Source organism: Triturus cristatus, chromosome 4_1, assembly GCF_964204655.1.
Source record: "Triturus cristatus chromosome 4_1, aTriCri1.1, whole genome shotgun sequence".
In the NCBI taxonomy this organism is placed as follows: Eukaryota; Metazoa; Chordata; class Amphibia; order Caudata; family Salamandridae; genus Triturus; species Triturus cristatus.
The window spans coordinates 893,357,523-893,376,883 of NC_140585.1; the positions used below are offsets into that span (position 1 = coordinate 893,357,523).

General features: G+C 46.5%; 1 protein-coding gene across 3 annotated transcripts in view; it reads left to right on the plus strand.

Moving 5' to 3' along the window:
• Positions 1 to 19,361, plus strand: part of LOC146855751 (V-set domain-containing T-cell activation inhibitor 1-like) — a 116,908-nt gene that overhangs the window by 39,130 nt on the left and 58,417 nt on the right. For all 3 annotated transcript variants that reach the window (XM_085653667.1, XM_085653669.1, XM_085653668.1), the window contains one exon: positions 17,425 to 17,590. In XM_085653667.1, coding sequence (XP_085509793.1) covers positions 17,494 to 17,590 — 97 coding nt within the window. In that variant the 5' untranslated portion in view covers positions 17,425 to 17,493. The remainder of the gene's footprint in view (positions 1 to 17,424; positions 17,591 to 19,361) is intronic.

The following is a 19,361-nucleotide window of genomic DNA, read 5'->3' on the forward strand; positions in this document are numbered from 1 at the left end:
GGTCCAAAGTTATGAACACTCCCAGGTATTTAAACCCTGACAGCGCAATCTGGATAGGGCAGCCACGCGGAAGGAGAGGAGCGTCCCCAGAGAGAACATAGACGCATGACTTGGCCCAGTTAATGACCAAGCCGGAGTTGCGACCAAATGAGTTCAGAACATCGACCAGTACTATCAAAGACTGCCGGGGAGATGTGAGGTACAGGAGTATGTCGTCCGCATAAAGAGAAATGCGGTCCTCAAATTCAGGCATCCACCTAATGCCGCGCAATGAGGGCTCCCATCGTAACCAGGCAGCCAGAGGTTCCAATGCAAGCGCAAAAAGGAGGGGTGACAGCGGGCAACCCTGCCGCGTGCCTCTTCCCAACCCAAAGGGCGCCGACACTGTGCCATTCACAACTACCTGAGCCAACGGTTCCTCATAAAGCAACCTCACCCAACCGATAAACCCGGGGCCAAAACCAAATTTCGCAAGCGCCGCCCAAAGATATGGCCATTCTAGGGTATCGAACGCCATAGTGGCATCCAAGGACGCCAAAACGGCCGGTTCACGTATGTACTCCGCTCTGGCGAGCACTCCATGAAGACGCCTCAGGTTCAGGGCCGTATTACGGTGAGGTATGAAACCGGACTGGTCCGGATGGATCAAGTCACCGACGACCCCAACCAGACGGTTAGCTAAAACCTTAGCAAGAATTTTAGGCTCAGCATTTAATAAGGAGATGGGCCTGTAAGAAATACACCGATCCCGCGGCTTCCCCTCCTTGTGAATCACGACTATGGTAGCGAGACGCTGATCATAGGGGAGGGAGCCCACGTCACGTGCCTCAAGAAACATGTCGCGGAGATGAGGCGCCATCTTGTCCGTGCGCAGTTTATAGAGTTCAATGGGAAGGCCATTGGGACCCATGGCCTTGCCAGAAGCGATCGAGCGAATGGCCAAAGCAATCTCGTCAGGCGACAACGTCGCATCCATCAGTGCCCTATCCGCCTCTGACAAAGACGGCAACACTATATCTCTCAGCAACAGATGAGAGTCATCCTCAAGACCATTCGAGACTGGAGAATATACGTCACGGAAATAAGTCGCGAAACATTCAACAATTTCCACAGGGTCAGTCACACGCACGCCATCCGCTCTCTCAATAACCGGCACCACTCGACTCGCTCTCTCCTTCTTGTCCAACCATGCAATCAATTTACCAGCCTTGTCCCCCACATTGTATAAGCGCCCCTGTTGCTCTCTACTCATCACTTTGGCTGCGTCAGTAACCAACGCTCTATAGTCAAGCTGCTTAAGACTGAGAGCATGCAACGTATCTTTCGTAACACCCAATTCCAGGTTCCCCTCCAACTTGGCTATGTCGTTTTCAAGGCGGACCACCTCTTTAGTCTTACTTTTCTTGAAGTGGGAAATGAGAGAAAGAGCCTGCCCACGGAGCACTGTTTTGAAGGTTTCCCATAACGAGACATCAGAGGACACTGACCCCACGTTTTCAGTGAAATAGCGGTCAATAGACTTGACCAGGTCCGCCCGGATTTTAGGATCACGCAGGTACCAGGGGTTTACCGGTGCCACCCTCCCCTCAGCCCCGTGGGTGACCTCAATGTGCAACAGTAGTGGGGAGTGATCGGAAATACCCCGGGCCAGATGTCTTACATCTAATCATCACAGCTTGGGCCGCCGGCATAAGGACATAATCAAGTCTCGACAAACTCCCATGGGCTCCTGAGTGAAAAGTGTATTGCGCCTGCCCCGGGTGCATTAGTCTCCAGCAGTCTATCAGTCCGAGGGTATCTATAAACTCACTCAGCCAGGCCTGTGCCCCCGGGAGATCCCTGGGAGGGTGACGATCCGCCCCGCCAGATACGACAGAGTTAAAATCGCCCCTCACCACCAGAACCCCCCCGGGAGTCCCAGGACCATTCGCCCCAAATCAGCGAAAGTTACAGTCTGTAATCCTGGTGGGATATAAACAGAAACGAGCGAGATGGTTCTGCCCCCCCATCGGCCTACAAGTGCCGCATACCGCCCTCTATCGTCATGGATCACATCGTCCACCTCCAGCGGGAGAGAGGCTCTAATCAGGATGCCCACCCCGCGTGAGCCAGAAGTGAAACCAGAGTGCGCAACGAGACGATATCCCCTCCTATTCATAGCATGGCAAGAATTCCCAATTAGATGCGTTTCCTGCAGAAAGACAATATCCGGCGACAGCCGTTTCAAAAACTGCAGCACTACTCCGCGTTTAATCCTATCCCCCAAGCCATTCACATTCCACGAGAGTACTCTCAATCCCCTACCCCATCCCATCCCAGCGCACAACCCCCCCCCCCCCAGAGAACACAATCCCGACCACCAATCGTATGGCGTGACGTTGCCTTGTAGAACATTCAAACATTCCCCAACTCCCCCCCTCCCTCCCGACCTTCCCGTTACAACTCCCCCCACCCTGCACCCCTGCGTGAGCCCATGTAGCCCCCCCAACTTGCAGTGTGCTTGTCGCCCTAACATTAACTACGCTACAAAAAGAGACCCCAGAGGAGGAAAGAGCCTCACTGAGCACCCCACAACCCCCGGGCATTGAATAAAAACACCAAACCAAAATATGGAAGTGTCATCACAGTAGTCAGTCACCAGGAACCAAAAGTCTATTCCTGTCCATCCAAGCCCACTCCGTTCCCTTCGGTCTGTCCCTCTCGACGTCGTTGCTGGGGCAGGGTATCAAGCCAATCTCCAACCTCCTCCGGCCGATCAAAGAAGTGCGCCCGATCCTCAAACTCAACACGCAACCTGGCCGGAAAGAGCATCGCATATTTCAGGTCCATGTCTCTCAACCGCCGTTTGACACCCATAAACTCCTGTCGCTGCTTTTGGACCAATTGTGTGAAGTCCGGGTAGAAACTGATATGAGTGTTCTCGAACTTCGTCGGCCCACTCACCCTCGAGGCCTGCAATATAGATGTCCGATTCGAATTTGGACAACAGGTATCACCTCCACGTAGGTTCGCCCGTAGAAGCCCGTCGATAGAATCAGGATAAATTCAGGATAGACGTGGGAAGTTGTGGAGGCCCTCGGGAGCCCTGGGCCTACGCGGCCATCTTGGTTGCGCGCTAGGCTCCTCCCCCCGACCTTTACCATTTTTGCAGCCAAGTGTTTAAGCATAGCATAAGCTAGCGCCATTCACACTAAGATAAAAAAATTACAAAAGCCTAACCACTCCAGGCACATAGATTGATAAAATACCATCCAAGCCAAACTGGAATTAAATTAATGGAAGCAGTCCCTGACACATGTTTTACTCTCATTAGAGCTTATCAGACAGACATATATTTTTCATGGCACTAGGGAGCTTCCAGTATAAGTGAAAGCAATATCCCTTCGGGCCCTGGCGTGCTGCATAAATTATGTAAAAATCGAAGTAGACACTCTAGGTGGTTCCCAATTTCTAGGTGGAGAGCAGTTCCTGTATATGGAACACTCTACAACACCACTAACACTCTAAAAGTCAGTGGCGGGTGATGACCCTCAAAACTGGAGGCCCGTCGGGGGGACCAGGAGACAAACCCAGTGGGGGGCAAAAAGCTAAGAACTGTTTTTTTAAAATGTACTTACCCGTGCCATGTTTTCTTCATTCTTCTGGCATCAGCGTGAGCCAGGGCACCTCAAGAGGCCTCAGGCAAACCCCCTTCTGCAAATCCAAATGCTGCTCTCATGCTGCAGCTGAGCAGCATGAGAGCAGCGCCAGGATTGGCTGGAGCGGGCTGCCTGGATGCTCCTGCAGGTAGAGGAGGCCTGTGCCTGCTCTCCACCCAGCTGTCTGGAGAGTTTTACACTGCACATGTCAGGCTGGCCGTCGCAAGATGGCAGTCCAAAGTGACTTGCGTAGTGTAAATTAGTGGAGTGAGCACCACGCACCTGCTGTTAGTCAGCAGCAATGCCCCACCCCAGTGGCGTAACGAAACTTGAGGGGGCCACCTGCAAAGTGCATGAAGGGGGCCCCCTCCGACCACACTCAGGAGCTCTGCTAACAGGGTACTGGGCTGAAGGGGCCCCCTAGAGCTCGGGGCCCCCCGCACCACGGGGGCTGCGGGGACCTTTGCTACGCCCCTGCCCCACCCCCGAAACACTGCTCGGGCTGGGAGTGGTGAAAAATAAAATGATAATTCATTGTATTACTGTTTTTTTTCCCACCTTTGCTGCACTGGCAGCAGGGAGGCGACGCTCCTCTGCCCTAATGGGGGGTTGGAAGCTTACCTCAAATGTTTTTCTAGCAGGGTTTTTGGCCACAGGATTAGCATAGTGCCATCTACATTGAGTTGGAAAAATCCTTTGCCATTTTTGGAGCAAAGATTTTAAGCATGGGATTAGCTAGAGCCATCCACGGCAAGCTAAACAAGCATTTGCAATGCAAACAGATCTCGCATTTGTGAGTTAGAGCTATTGATGTTGTAAATGGCAATGTTTTTTACCTACACGTTTTATTTTTGGAGTGAATGTATGTAGTGTGCAAAATCCCTTGGAAAGGTCCTGAACTTCGTAATGAATATATTGAAAAAGATGCAAAGTGTGAATTGTATCACCAATTGCTTGGCACATACCTCATGGGTGAAGTGTCGACACACATGCACAACGTGGTGCTTTACTAATGCAAAACTCATTAATAAAAGTAGTACTCACAGACTAACCAACGCGATCGGGATCGGAGCATGGGACCGAATCTCGGTTTATCTTTCATTTTCTAGACTATTTGACTCACTGAGCAGTGGAGGAAGAATGATCCTCGAACCACGCTTGCCTTTTTGTAGCCTGCTGCCTCACCAGTGGTGGCTCCTCCGCTAAGGCCAAAACAGTCATGCGCACTTCGCATGTTCTCCATCGAGGCTGCATTGCAGCCTGCATGGAGAACATACACAGGCCCCCATTTGCTGGTTGAGAGTTGATGCACTGCACTCAGACTAATCACAACACTGCATTGCAGCGTTGGGATTGGTCAGGAGAGCCTGGGTGCTTTCTGGTTCCTCTTCGGCATCAGCGGAGTCCTGATGCAGAAGAGAGATGCGGCGGCGATAAGGTACGTTTTTTTTTTTTTTTAATTACATCCCCTGCCCCCTGCCCCACCCCCAACCGGTGCTGGCCACCACTGTGCCTCATATTGCACAGTTTGCAGTAGGGCTCAGATTTACTAGTTTCTCATGCAGTGCAGTGCGGCATCCGTCGCTAATGCTGCTCTGTGCAGAGAGAGCAGGAGAGAGCCATATTTACAGAAAATAGCACGCTCCTCCCCTCTCCCTAGTGCCAGCGGAGAAATGTGCTGCCATGCGCCATGGACACACATTTACACCATAGTGCAAGGGTGTTTCCACGAGTCTAGCATAGATTTTGTACGTCGAGGATACCTTCCAGTTTAAAATACTAGGCTTAGACTAACTTTAAACGTTTTCCCATTTTGTACGGGTAATGTACTGTGCAACACACATGCAAAGTCGGAAAAAAGGAGAAATTAAAGCATTTCTCCTTTATAGCTCCTATTTGAAATCGGCCGCTATTTTCTGATGCTAAACCCTGTACACTTTTTTAAGTTAATAGAGTTTTGCATCAAAAAAGTTGAGTGGTTGCATGCACCACCCATGGATCACTCCCTTGGCACCAAGTAATGCAAAGCAGCGTTATGCCCTGCTTTGCACTACTTTCGAGTGATTTTCCAGCGCTAAACTTGTTTAGCCCTGGAAAGTAAATTAGTAAAAAAGGATTTAGCATCGAATTGCGTCACTTTAGTGAAACAAACATGCTCAAAATAAATGTGTGTGATTGTGTGCCGATGCATGTGTCCCAGCTTTGACGCACGCTGTGGCAGCACTGTTTCTATGTTGCAAACTGTCCGAGCAGTAATCCAAAACCAAGCAGTTTGGTCATACATGTCCTCCATTTAGACTAACTACTAAACCTAAACAAGCATTTGCAATGCAATAGGTCTCGCATTTATAGGAGTTTGAGCTATTGGCATTGTAAATGACAATGCTTTGTATTTCAGTTTGGTTTTTTTAAAACATAAATAAAAGGCACAGTCATTTATAATGCCAATAGCTCAAACTCGTATAACTGCGAGACCTATTGCATTGCAAATGCTTGTTTAAATTGCCCCATGCCACTCTTACACTTTAATGGTGGCTGCATCCCTTTCCTTAAATGAGCCAAGTCTAAGGAAAGGGGCATTGTCTCCATTAAAGTGAAAGCGCGGCATGGGGCGCTTTTATTAAAAAAACACATTTGTTGTCAACTCGACAAACAAATGCTTTTTTTTGTAAAAGCGCCCCATACCCCACTTTCACTTTAACAGCAGCCACGCCCCATTCTTTAGACATGGCTCGTCTAAAGAAAGGAGCACGGTCGAAATTAAAGTTAATCGCATCAGCATTTTATAAACAATCATTTGCAATACAATAGGTGTCGCATCTACAAGACTCTCGTAAATGCGAGACCTATTGCATTGCAAATGCTTGTTAAGATATGTGTATAACCACATGGTGAGTGATACCTCACTGTCAATCTCCAGTGAGAGGTCAGACCATGAAAAGGAATCCTGCCTTTCAAGCCCTGAGACCGACCGAAATGGTATTATGTGTAGTGTAAATATATAGGGTGGTGTTGATTTATGTTTTGGTGAATTGTGTGGTGTTAAATTGTGTGGTATTGGGTGTTATCCACATCCAAGTATGCCATATGGTATCCAGGCGAGCAGAGGAAAAAATAAATCATACTAGACCTCCTGTTATATTTTTGAAGTGTAATTTTATCCAAAAATTGAAATAGCTTGAGTAAAAAACGTTAATCACAAAGGAGCACACTTCTTATGAGCGCGGTGAGCTATATCAGAATTAAGCACTAGAGAGTATGCAGATATTATAATTTTATGTTGATGCATTCAGCAATGTTCACCAGGATAGGCCTTACATTGTTTAATTCTGATCAGCATTCACACAATCATTTTCACATAAACCCACTGAACTGCTCCTGAGTTCCTGCTCTGGCACAGATTGCAATCTCTATAAAAGTGTTTCTGTGCCTTCTTTCTCTGAACACAGCAGGGGAGGGTTTGCGTTCCGTTTAGATAAGAGTGGTTGGACACCGGTTGTATTAATGATGCAATAAAGCTCGTTTGTTGAGAAGCTTCTAACAGTCTTCCAAGGAAGGAAGCAAATGTGAGTGCACAGGCATGCCAGCCAACATAATGAAAGTACTAGAAAACCTGAAGTTACTCAACTTTTATTATTACCCCTTGAATGAAAACTACATTTAACACTCATTTGTAACATTACACTTTGAAAAAGTCTGTCAGCTCTAAATTGGAGGGGCTACTGCCACTTATCTTTGTACATTCTATACTGCTGATGTTAAATCTATTTTGGCAACAGATAATATAATAATATCCACATTTGTAAAGCGCAAACACTCACCTTAAGGGTCTCTAGGCGCTGTGGGCCGTCGGGAAGATTAAGCAAGCTATTGCCCAGAGTCACATGGTGCTGGGCTAATCTGGTGCCGGCGCCGGGGATCGAACAGATACATTAGTCCACTTGGTTAATTTTCGATATATAAATATTAAAAGAGAGCAGGCATGTTTCAGTGTGTGCAAAGGGGACTTCCCTCGAAGCAAGTCATCACTGTTGCTTTAAGGCACGCTCAAGGGACAGAAAGCTTAAGTTTGAGGCCTCAGCCTGCAGTGCAGGTACTAGTGCCAGCGCGTTTCCAACAGACAGAAGAAGAAGGGGCACTAACCTCCAATCTACTGCCACAGTGCTGTGTCCCATTTCCGGGCCAGCAATGCCCCTTTTGCCATACCCAGGAAGAGACTTTCGCAGTGTCAGACCCTCTGGCGATGGGGATGAGCGGACAGCTAAAATATCTCAGCAGGACCAGACAGGCCGTAGCGGGCATAGGGGGTTTCCCCGGGAGGCTGGAATGGTGGTTTGAAGCCACGGGGCCCTGTTTTGTTACTGGGTGCCGGTTTTGCGGCAGTGCTGCTATATCGGCCCCTGTAACAAAAGCAGTAGTGTTAGGGGCCGGTTTAGTTAAGCAATATTCTTCACACCTGCATCCTTGCCTGACCCCTTCCCCCAAGGGCCCAAATGGGCTAGGGTAATTTGTGTTCTCAGTTCGGCCATAACTGTAGGTTGGTTAGTCGATTTAAGTAGAACTATGAAAAATAGGCAACACATTCTGGTGTTGTCCCTGCTTTATTTGGGCGTGGCTTTTATTTGCTCCCAGGGTGAAGCAGACTGGCCTTGCTGATGCTGGTGTCTCTGAAAGCCACGAGAGCTATGGAAGACTCCATCGTGTCAAGTCGGTGCCCTTGAATGTTCAAAAACTGCAGCAGAGTCAGCCACATGTCAGATCGCTGTCTCTAACAGCCATCTAGGGCGTCTACTCATGTAAATAACACACATCGAAATGTAGTAAAAAAAGAACCAAAAGGCAAAGAGAGCTGTTGTATCTCAATTCCTCAGGTGCATCTTCTCCTTAGCTGCTCAGCCAAGTTAATGTGATGTCTGCGTGGAATCTTGGAATGCTTGATGACAGAGAGACTGGAATGTTGGTGTGCCTGCTTGTGTGGTGAGACTGGCAGTTGGAGAGAGTGGGCTGAGCGGCAGAGATGCTGCTCCTGGTGGGTCCTGTAACATACTTCTTCTAAACCAACCAATAAATCTTCTACTTCTGTTATACTTACTGGCTACCTCTGATCATCATTGAATCCAACTTATTTACATTACAACAATGGCGACGATCTGGAAGAAACCCTGCGTGCTTTGGCCACAAGACTACAGCAAGACTACAGCAAGTGAGGAAACTTACATATTTACAGAACTTTATTTTACAAGAAACTACTCAAAGCTAAGCAACTTGAAAAAGAAAGGAAAAGAACGCCCCAAGGTCCCACCAGTGTCCTTCACCATCTGGACAGCCTACCCAGGGCGCTTCACATTCCTCATACTTATGGATTTTTACTTCAAAAGAAATTAGATACTGCGTCAATTAATATAAGTTTAAGACTGGCTTACTTTCAGAATCCTGCTTACCGAACCGTGAACTTTAAAAAAAAAAAGAAAGAAAATGTTCCACGATTTTTAAACTACTGCCTTCAGCAGTGCCTAGCTACGTGTCAAACATTTTGAGAGACTACGTGTCAAACATGTTGAGAAACTTGATGTTATTTATCTGATGTCAGAAGACAACGTTTATTTTTGCTCTGGCAAGGCTGCGGATATCACCATGGACATTAGTGTGGCATTAGATAATTATTTTAAGGTGTTGGAGACAGGCGCTCGTTGACTGACTGACGCGCTGGGCTGCTGGACAAGTGTTACGTGACCAAGTATGGTGCTCTACCTATTTCTTGGGTGAGTTTTTTTTGTCCGTGTTGACTTTCAAACTTTAAGCCTGGTCAAGGGTGGACTGTTTAGCAGTGCGCGTTGATGTCATGATTTGAAAATGTGGCGCGTGGTTTCCTCAGCGCGCTCGAACTCACCTGTGTTCTCCGGGAGGCGAGTCTGCTTCCATGCCTGTCAGAGCTGTTCCTTGACGCCTGTGTGCACAGACGTACTGTGAGCCATCCGGCTTGGCGTCATCAAGCGTGCCGCCATATTGAGTTTCCACAAGAGCCACCTAAGCTATGCTGTTTCCCGGTGTTCATTCAGCGTTGTTTTTTTTTCTGCCAGTAAAGTTTTGTTTCCGGAATACACCAGGACATCGGATTTTGCTTTTTCTTCAAATGCCTGCCTGTTCAGATGCCCGGTGATAATCGAGTAGTGTAGCTTGATGAACTGACGCATTTAAAAAAAAAAACTATCTTGCAACGAATGAAGAGAAGAATACTTTAAAAAGGGATCTACGGTGACAACGTTATTTATTTAAGTTTATTGTGTTATAATGGACATCGTATGCTATATTACAATGTTAGTGACATCTTACAGTTGTGTGTTGCTCACCCTTCATAATTTTACTTGATTATTACTGTTGATATTTACGTCTTTCCTTATTTGTTTTTACTGACTTAGATACTTTCAGGGTTTTAGGCATTTTATTCAGGGTATTTGATGTTGGGAGCTGGTCTCCTTACTCTAGTTACATTCTTCAGTGGGGGTAGTGCGCACACCCTTCACACTGATTTCACCCTACACAGTGTTACGCTTGCATTACTCTCTACATTGTTATCTTTCAGTGATTACTTGCGCAGTGGGCTGTGTACCCATCTTTTATTTTAATGCGCAATGGGCAGTGTACCCATCTTAAGTTTAAGGCGCAATGGGCAGTGTACCCATCTTTTATTTTAATGCGCAATGGGCAGTGTACCCATCTTAAGTTTAAGGCGCAATGGGCAGTGTACCCATCTTTTATTTTAATGCGCAATGGGCAGTGTACCCATCTTAAGTTTAAGGCGCAATGGGCAGTGTACCCATCTTTTGTTTTAATCCGCAATGGGCAGTGTACCCATCTTAAGTTTAAGGCGAAATGGGCAGTGTACCCATCTTTTGTTTTAATGTGCTATGGGCGGTGTACCCATACTTGATTTAAAATGTGTAATGGGCAGTGTACCCATCTTTTGTTTTAATCCGCAATGGGCAGTGTACCCATCTTAAGTTTAAGGCGAAATGGGCAGTGTACCCATCTTTTGTTTTAATGTGCTATGGGCAGTGTACCCATACTTGATTTAAAATGTGTAATGGGCAGTGTATCCATCTTGAGTTTTAATGCGCAATGGGCAGTGTTCCCATCTTTAGTTACAATGCGCAATGGACAGTGTATCCATACTTTATTTTGAGATCCATAAGGGGCAGTGTACCCATCTTTAGTTTTTACGCACAAGGGCACTGCACCATACGCAGTGAAACCTATATGTTCAATATTTTGTGACGCTTTTTCTATCGCCTTGCATTGTTTTTCTTACATCAATTTTTTTTGCTTACTCTTACTTCTATATCACACTTTTTATTCCTTTATTGTCTTTTTCTCTTCTTTCTTTATTTTACTTTTATGATGCTATAATCGAGTGTTTAACACGCAGGTTTTACATGCAACGTTTTACATGCAATGGTTGAATTATTTCTATTAAGTGTTTTCCCAAGGGAAGGGGATGTGCTATATCTTGAAGTTTTTCATGTGCTATTTCTTGAAGCTTTTCACACTGTTTCACCTTCCTTTCATTCTAGTCACTTTCTACTACTTATTCTCATTTTTATAACCTGTCACTAGACTTTCATTCTTCCTCTAATGTTTATTGTGCGCAACGATGCAAGTACCATTATTCATACTTTCATGTTGCAAGGTTGCAAATTATTGTTGTTTATTCTTGTCCAAAGAAAGGGGATGTGTTGTATCTCAATTCCTCAGGTGCATCTTCTCCTTAGCTGCTCAGCCAAGTTAATGTGATGTCTGCGTGGAATCTTGGAATGCTTGATGACAGAGAGACTGGAATGTTGGTGTGCCTGCTTGTGTGGTGAGACTGGCAGTTGGAGAGAGTGGGCTGAGCGGCAGAGATGCTGCTCCTGGTGGGTCCTGTAACATACTTCTTCTAAACCAACCAATAAATCTTCTACTTCTGTTATACTTACTGGCTACCTCTGATCATCATTGGATCCAACATATTTACATTACAACAAGAGCCTTGAACCTGTTACTTATAAGTACAAACAGCAGCAACCTGCGCATCCTACGAGCTAAAACCCGACGTGGTGTTGCTCTCTGGAGAATAAAACCACAATCCTACATCCAATTGGAAGCAGCTACTGTTGCCTCAATTTGCCGGAAAGATGAGCTGCGGGTATTAATCATGACAGGACATATCGATGTGAGCGTAAACACGAAAAGTGTTGGCTCAGACAGGAAAGAAAGAACACAGACGGAGGCCCCACGAGAAAGGGACTGAAGGCTGGCCTTTAGCACAAGCAGTAAATGGTACAGGGTCCTCTCCATCACCCCCAAAGATCGGCATCTTCAGTTACCCTTGGCAGCCATTTAAATAAACAAGTGATTGTAAATATAGCAAAGGGTTGTTTCAGTGAAGCAGCCAGCATGAGGAGCCGGTAGGCGGTACTTCAGCAGATCGCAAATTCCATTACTACGCTGCTATGCCCAGATCGGGTGGACGGGCCAGGTGTGCTCGAGGCTTCACATACCGGAGTCCTTGCAGTGCCGTAAGTGCCATCTGTGACATTGTGCGTTTCTTTGAATTGCCAATCCCTGACTGTTGGTTTTACTGTGTTGTGCACTGTTATTTTCACGACGGATCCTGGCACGAGTCCCGTCCAGTCAAGTGATTGTAAATAGAGCAGAGGGTTGTTTACATGAAGCAGCCCGCTGGAAGAGCCGTGAGGCGGGGCTTCGGCGGGATGTGAATTCCACAAGTAGGCTGCGAAGGCCAGACCTGGAGGAGGCACCATCAAGAGCTGTGCTTGAGGCTTCTCATTGAGTGCCGATGACCAGCTGTGGGGCACGGTGCTGAGCAGATAAAAGGTGCACGATTAATAAATCATGACAGTGGGCACTGTGGCAAAATTTACAGCCCTGTTTTCACTCACACTCAACATGGAAAAGCAGGGAGAGCCTTCCCATGCGTCCGTGAAAATGAGAAGAAGAAACAAGAAGGGCTGGGCGAGAAGGGAGGGGGGAATGCCAGCAACAGAGGAGCCCGCAAAGTGAAAGTGATCGTGATTACGATCGCTACGGAGGAAAGACACATGGCGCTGCGCGCGTGCACGTTCACATGCACTGTAGCTTTAGGCCACGGCAGCACTTTGAAAAGCCCAGATATAAAATGTCTCTTCGAGCCTTTGGCTCGCGAGACCTAAAAAGTACCCTATCAGTGGATAACATTTTAAATAACATATGTGCACGTGCAGATAGGAAGACACAGCCACATCAGCTGTAACACACAAGTAGGTATGATTATTTATGGTCCACAGTTTGACAACCAAAGGAAACTTGCATGAAGGTTGGTGGGAACACAAACACTTTAGTATCCATTGAATGGTATGGTATGGTATGGCCTGTTATGTTATGTTTATACCAACAAGGCACCCGGGCTCTGATACTGCCAAAAGCAATACATTCATAAAGTAAACCAATGTGCTTTAAGCATCCTGCTGAAAACCAAATAATTGGCAGAAAGACATACATAGGTGAGAATGGAAAGAATTCCACATTAAGGGGGCTTCATAAGAACAAGATCGTCCTCCGGAGTTTGATTGAACTACCCTTGGAGGGGTCAATAGCTGCTGCTGCGGTTAATCTCAAATTTGTGTAGGAGCATGAACAGTGATCGAATCCTTGATGGACGGTAGGGCTATTCCGAATTCCGAATTTGTTCTTAAAATGTCCAGAGATGGCCTAATTGAATATGCAAACACATGATTTTGGTTTCCTTTGGCTTAAAGCCCCCACCGCAATTATATGCAATCCATATCATTAGATTTGAAGGTATTTTTATTCAATCTTAGCTTCTTTGTTTTCCAAAAATAGCTTCTTAAAAATCTCGAAGCATTCGAAGGCTCAAATCACCCAGACTATTTTAGCATTTCAAAGTCCTCATAAGGACTTTAGGCCAAAGGAAACGTTAGTGTAAGCTAAACGTGTTAGTGGGGCTTCATTCCTAGTACTGAGTCTTAAAGGCATCATGTTTGAATTTGTGCCTGCAACCACTGGAAGCAGCCAGTGGGAAAACGTTAGAAATATTTTAGTTTGATCTGAACGTCCCTTCTTTCGTAGATGTGTACAGATGGGAATTGTTTTTAATTAACGTCAATAAGATTTGAAAACCAATAAAACGAGAGGTGATTCTTCTCTTTTTTCCAGTTTTATATACGGTGAACTCAACCTGAAAGTATCAAAGCGCTTTACATGAACACTACTTGCATTACAGATGGACACATTCATTTTTGAGGCAACGAGGAGATTAAGGGACTGATTAGAATGGTGGGCGGACGCACAACGGGACCGCCCGACGTGCTGTCGGTGGTCCTGTCAACCAAATTAAAATCGGTCTCACTGTCCATCTTTTGTATTGCGGCGGGTGCTGCGTGCTGCAGCACCCGCTGCAATACAAACAAGCATTGGCATTGCCAATAGGTCTCGCTTTTGGGACCTTATAAGAATTTAGTTATGCAGCACAATATCCTTGGTGCAATAACATCAACTGTTGCATGGCTAAAAACTTATAAGGTCCCAAAGGCGAGACCTATTGGCTATGCCAATGCTTGTGTTTAGAGGCCTGGCATGCAGTTTTAAATGTAGGCTGGTAAGAAAGGTGCCAACCTGAGGGGCAAGGTCTAGAGAGATAAGCTAGGAAGATAGGTGAGTTATAATGAGATAGCACAAATAGAAAGGTGTAGCATAGAAGGACAGGTCAGGTAAACAAAGTAGCGAGGCAGGTAGAGCCGGTGGGATGAAAAATAGAAAGATATGAGAAGTAGAGAAAAAGAGGTGCAGATGAGGTAGAGAGATGAGGCTAACACAGAGCAAGTGTGAGGGAGAAGTAGAGAATGGTGAAATAGGGAGAGAGAGAGAGATAAGACAGATGTATTAAATGAGCGAGACATTGAAAGCAGAGAGTGAACGGAAACAGTGAAGGAGATAGAAAGATGAAAGCAAGGGAGTGATAGATGGAGTGTAAGAGCATTGTAGAGAAAAATAAAATAATCATCATGAATAGATTAGCATGAGCTCATCACCAAGATGGGTAGATCTACTGGACTGTGGGGGTGGGGTTTCCGAGTACAGAGCAGTAAAGGAGAGGGGCACTGTATGGTTACAGAAAGCTTAGCTGCTTCCATCTAGATGCCAACGCAATGTAACAGAAGACGCCCCTGGCTGACCCCATTAGCAGCACACCCAAGTGTGGTTTGCTAACACGCACAACTTTGTCTCCATCTCACTGGTTGGTACTTAATAAACAATTACAGGACGAGTACTGGACTTGTCTATGCGTAGGGACGTGCGCCCTCTGCAGGCCAAGACATTGCAGCCCTGAAAGAGTTCCAGAGCAGAGAGGTTGCTTCAGGGGAGAGAGAGCACAGCACCACGTGGGATAGAGCTCATGAAAGTGGCCAACTGCTCTCCAGCAAAACCAATCATTTGACACGAGCAGTGGGTCCAGAGCATAAAGCTCAATGTAGCTAGCCTCTCGCAACGTTCAGGCGACCATGCAGAGCGCAATATTATTATTAACGCCAACAGCCTTGATTGGCGCACACCTTTTAATAATTTTAAGTAGACAGGGAGATAAACAAAGCTACTAAAAAGAAAGCACGTCGATTTGCGTTATTTATTTAAACAGGAACCACAAAGGATTTAAAAGTTTCTTAAATGAAAGAAAAATATAGTAATCAAAATGATCGAATAAGAATCTGGGTCGCAAGTCAAAAACTATCGATCCGAAGATGTGTGCTGCAGTCTATCTTCTGTATTGGGGAACAAAATAAAGACGAATCCAAGCGAGCTCCCAGTCGGTTCATTCTTAAACGCCCCTTTGAAATAATGGCAGTGGCCCAATGTTAAGCGCCAGAAGTACTGGCTTCAGGAAAGTGCGCTGGCCGCTTTGTTTCAAACCAGGAATGTTAAGTCAGATGAACTTGGAAAATATGACAGTCTGTAAAAAGGAAACATTTCTGACCAAATTTCCCCCCAAAAAGCCCCCATTCGCCTTAGTCAGGTTTTACATTGCACATCTGAAACAAATGCTGAATCGCCGTTTACAGACAGGCACGTCCAGCCTCTCCTCAGAAAGTACACTTCTATTTCCAGGAAATAAGTGAGCGGCGCGCCTGACAGTGATGTCATCCAAGAAGAGCAAGAGAGAAGCCACCACCACTGGAAGGCAGGATGTTTGCCTCATTAAAGAAGCCACCTAACCCAATACCGAGAGATCTAATACCGCATTAAAAACAATTGCAAGTAAAAAAACATTTATGGGAATGTGCGTTAATAGTCAAAAGCAATGGGATATTTGAACTGGACAGTCAAACACAGGACTTTCCTACTTTGTTATAAAGTGTTATAAAAAGGTTTACCAATTCCTTCCCAACTAAAAGAAAGCACGCCGGTGGCTTACGATTTTAATAAGATACGCCTCTGAACAAAAACCAACAGGTACACAATGCAAAGGATGAGAGCAACAAGTCCTAACAAGCGTTGGCCGCGCGCGAGCGGCTGGAGACGCAATATGTTGTGGGCGAGGGGGAGAAGCGGGAGATGTGTGTGCGCGTGCGTCATCGCGATCGCTCTGAAAGCGAAAGTGATCGCAATCACGATGACGCATGAGTTTTCAAAGTGCTGCAGGCGGCCGGCTTCGTCCGTGCACGATCGCGTGAACGCAAGCGTTAGGCCAGCCACATGGTGCATGGATATGTTGGGGGGCACCATGGTCCATAGGTGCCCCCAACACCCAAAGTCAAGGGCGTGGGGGAAAGGGGATCCACTACAGGCCCCCAATGTCCCTTTCCGCCAGCCTTTCCATGGCGGGTGAACCGCCATGAAAAAGCTGGTGGGGAGGGACATCGTAATCCCTATGGCGGTGCCTGACAGGCACACGACCATTGTAGGGATTGCGAGGCCCTCCTTCATTCCGGTGGGCTCAAGGAGCTCGTTGGATACGTGACGGTTGGTGTTTCCAACAGCCATCACACTGCCCGCCATCCTAATGTGGTGTGTGGTGAAGGTGGTTCTGATGGAAGGGAGATGTTGGTGGCGGTCTCCCTGCCATCGTAATCAGGACCTAAGTGATTTGCCCGGATTCTTGAGTCTCCCGCCAAGACTCGAACCTAGCTCCCCAGCTTCAAGGTCAGCCGCACTGGTCATTAAGCTACATCCTCTGTGATTGGCAACCTGCGCTTGAGGTGAATATACGAGGAAAAGTATTGGTTTGTTGTTGGTGTCCAAATGAAATAATAAAAATTATCATTGATTTGATTGTCTGCTGATTTAAAGGGATTACGTAATAATTTTCTTTTGTACTGAAGTTGATGCCAACTGCTCGGTTTAATCCAAGGCCCCTGTGAAACTCCGAAGAAGGGAGAACGTATCTCTCGAAGCTCCTTGTTGATATTGTACGATATTGAACTTTCACTGTTTTCTGATATTTTTTAATACGAAAGTTTTGAAAATAAAGAAGATATGATTAAACCGATTCACTCTTTATACTATGGACTGCAGATAAAAGGCGACAGGTCAAAGCCAAAGGAGAGTACATTTTAACATTATTAAAAGCTGTTTATGATAAAACAAGAGCTACTTGGCAAAATATATTTGCCTAGTAGTAGGTCTGTGTATTGTCTTGATTGTATTGTATAACGTCTCCACATTCATTGCTACGTAAACATGTGCGTGCTGTCTTTAAACAATAACAGGCTTTTGTCCCCTTTTTTGCCCGTAGTGACACCCAAGCTAATTAAACCCAGTGATCAAAGAAAATAAATCGTGACAGAGGAATCAGCTTATAAAGATGAACATGAAATCAGTGACAGAAAGAAGAGCAGCGCCTTCCAAACCCGGCAGCACTTTCTACGCTGTGACTGTGCTTCTGTCATCTTTCATAACAGGTAAGTGTCAGTACGGTGCTCAGAGATGTTCTGAACATGTTGCTTCTGAGTCACACAGAGCTTGTCACAGGTCAGTGACGTGCACACTGCACAGTGCAGGCTTGACACAAGCCCTCAAGATCACGCAGATCCAGTTATTCTCACAGTAGATGTGTGTGAGTAAGTATAAGTATAAAAAGGCTTATAGAGCGCTCGAGTACCAGACGGTGTCTTGGCGCTATGGTGTGTGTGATCAGCAAGAAAGCAGATTAGAGTTGGACCTGAAATAGCCGATGTTTGAGCATTTTTCTGAAAAGGGGGTAACTAGGTTGAAGCCGCATTTCCAGCGGCAAGTTGTTCCACAGCCTGGCTGCACAAGTGGCGAAGGAACGACCACCCCATCTGGAAAGTTTAAATCTAGAGATACAGATAAAGCCAAGATTGGCTGACCGCAAAGCACGAGGCGGGATGTAAGGTATGAACTTGTCGCTTCCATCATTGGCGCCTCCACCAAAGCGAGCCTGATGGACCAAGCAGAGTGCTTTGAACTCAATCCTTTGTTGAACTGGAAGCCAGTGGAGGGAGTTCCTGCCCACAGAGGTGGGACACCCCCTGGGCAAGTTCAGAATTACACGAACTGCAGCGTTCTGCAAAGATTGCAGCTTTCTGACCTGAAACTTATCAATGCCCAGAAACAGGGCATTACAGTAGTCCAATCTGGACATAAATAATGCGGCCATCACCGTTTTTTGTAGCGATATGGGGATGTAAGGGAGGATCTTGCGCAGAGTCTTTAGCAGAAAGCAACAGGAAGACGTTAGACTATTGACCTGAGCGGCCATGGTCAGTTTCTCGTCAAAGATCACCCCCAGATTCCTCACCTTAGTGACCGGGAGGGGACATTGCCCTGCCGCAGATGGCCACCAGAGGGAGTTCCAAACTAAGGGGCCTTTCCCAAACTCCATTACTTCCGTCTTCTCGGTATTGATTTTTAAAAAGCTTGAGTGCATCCAGTGCATCACATTGGAAAGACAGGCGTGGAATTTGGCCGCTATTTGGTCAGGGTGCTTAGCAGCTGATATCACGAGTTGCGAGTCATCCGCATAGGATATCAGCATAAAACCGTGTTTCCTGACCAGACTAGCCAAAGGTCTAACATAAATGTTAAAAAGGGTCGGGGAGAGAGCCGAGCCTTGTGGGACGCCGCAAGGAAGTGCAAAGTTTGCCGAGTGTAGGCCGGCCCACCTTAAACTTTGTCTTCGATTGTCTAGAAAGGAGGAAAGAAGGCCCAAGGCTCTGTCCCTAATCCCAATTTCCCTCAAGCGCTGAGTCAGCACCCCATGATTAACAGTATCGAACGCAGCAGACAAATCCAGGAGGACGAGAATCGCTCGCCCCCCCTTCATCCACTGTCGCCCGAATCCCCTCAGCTGCCGCTATGAGAGCAGATTCTGTGGAGTGCCTAGGCAGGAAGCCATGCTGGGACCTATCCAGCAGGGCATTCCTATCCAAATACCCATTAGGCATCGATTAATGGCCTTCTCAGCGACCTTGGCCATCAGAGGAAGGCCGGAGATGGGATGATAATTTTTAAGATCAGCGGGATCCAGAGAGGCTTTTTTGAGAAGAGGTGTGACACACGCTGATTTCCAGGTGGCTGGATAAGGACCAGCTGCCAGTACCTGATTAATTAGGATCGTCAAGCTAGGAGCTATCTTATCCGCCACCAGGTAGAGAATATGAGGGGGGCATGGGTCGGAGGCAGCTCCCGACTTTATAGATCCTAACAGTG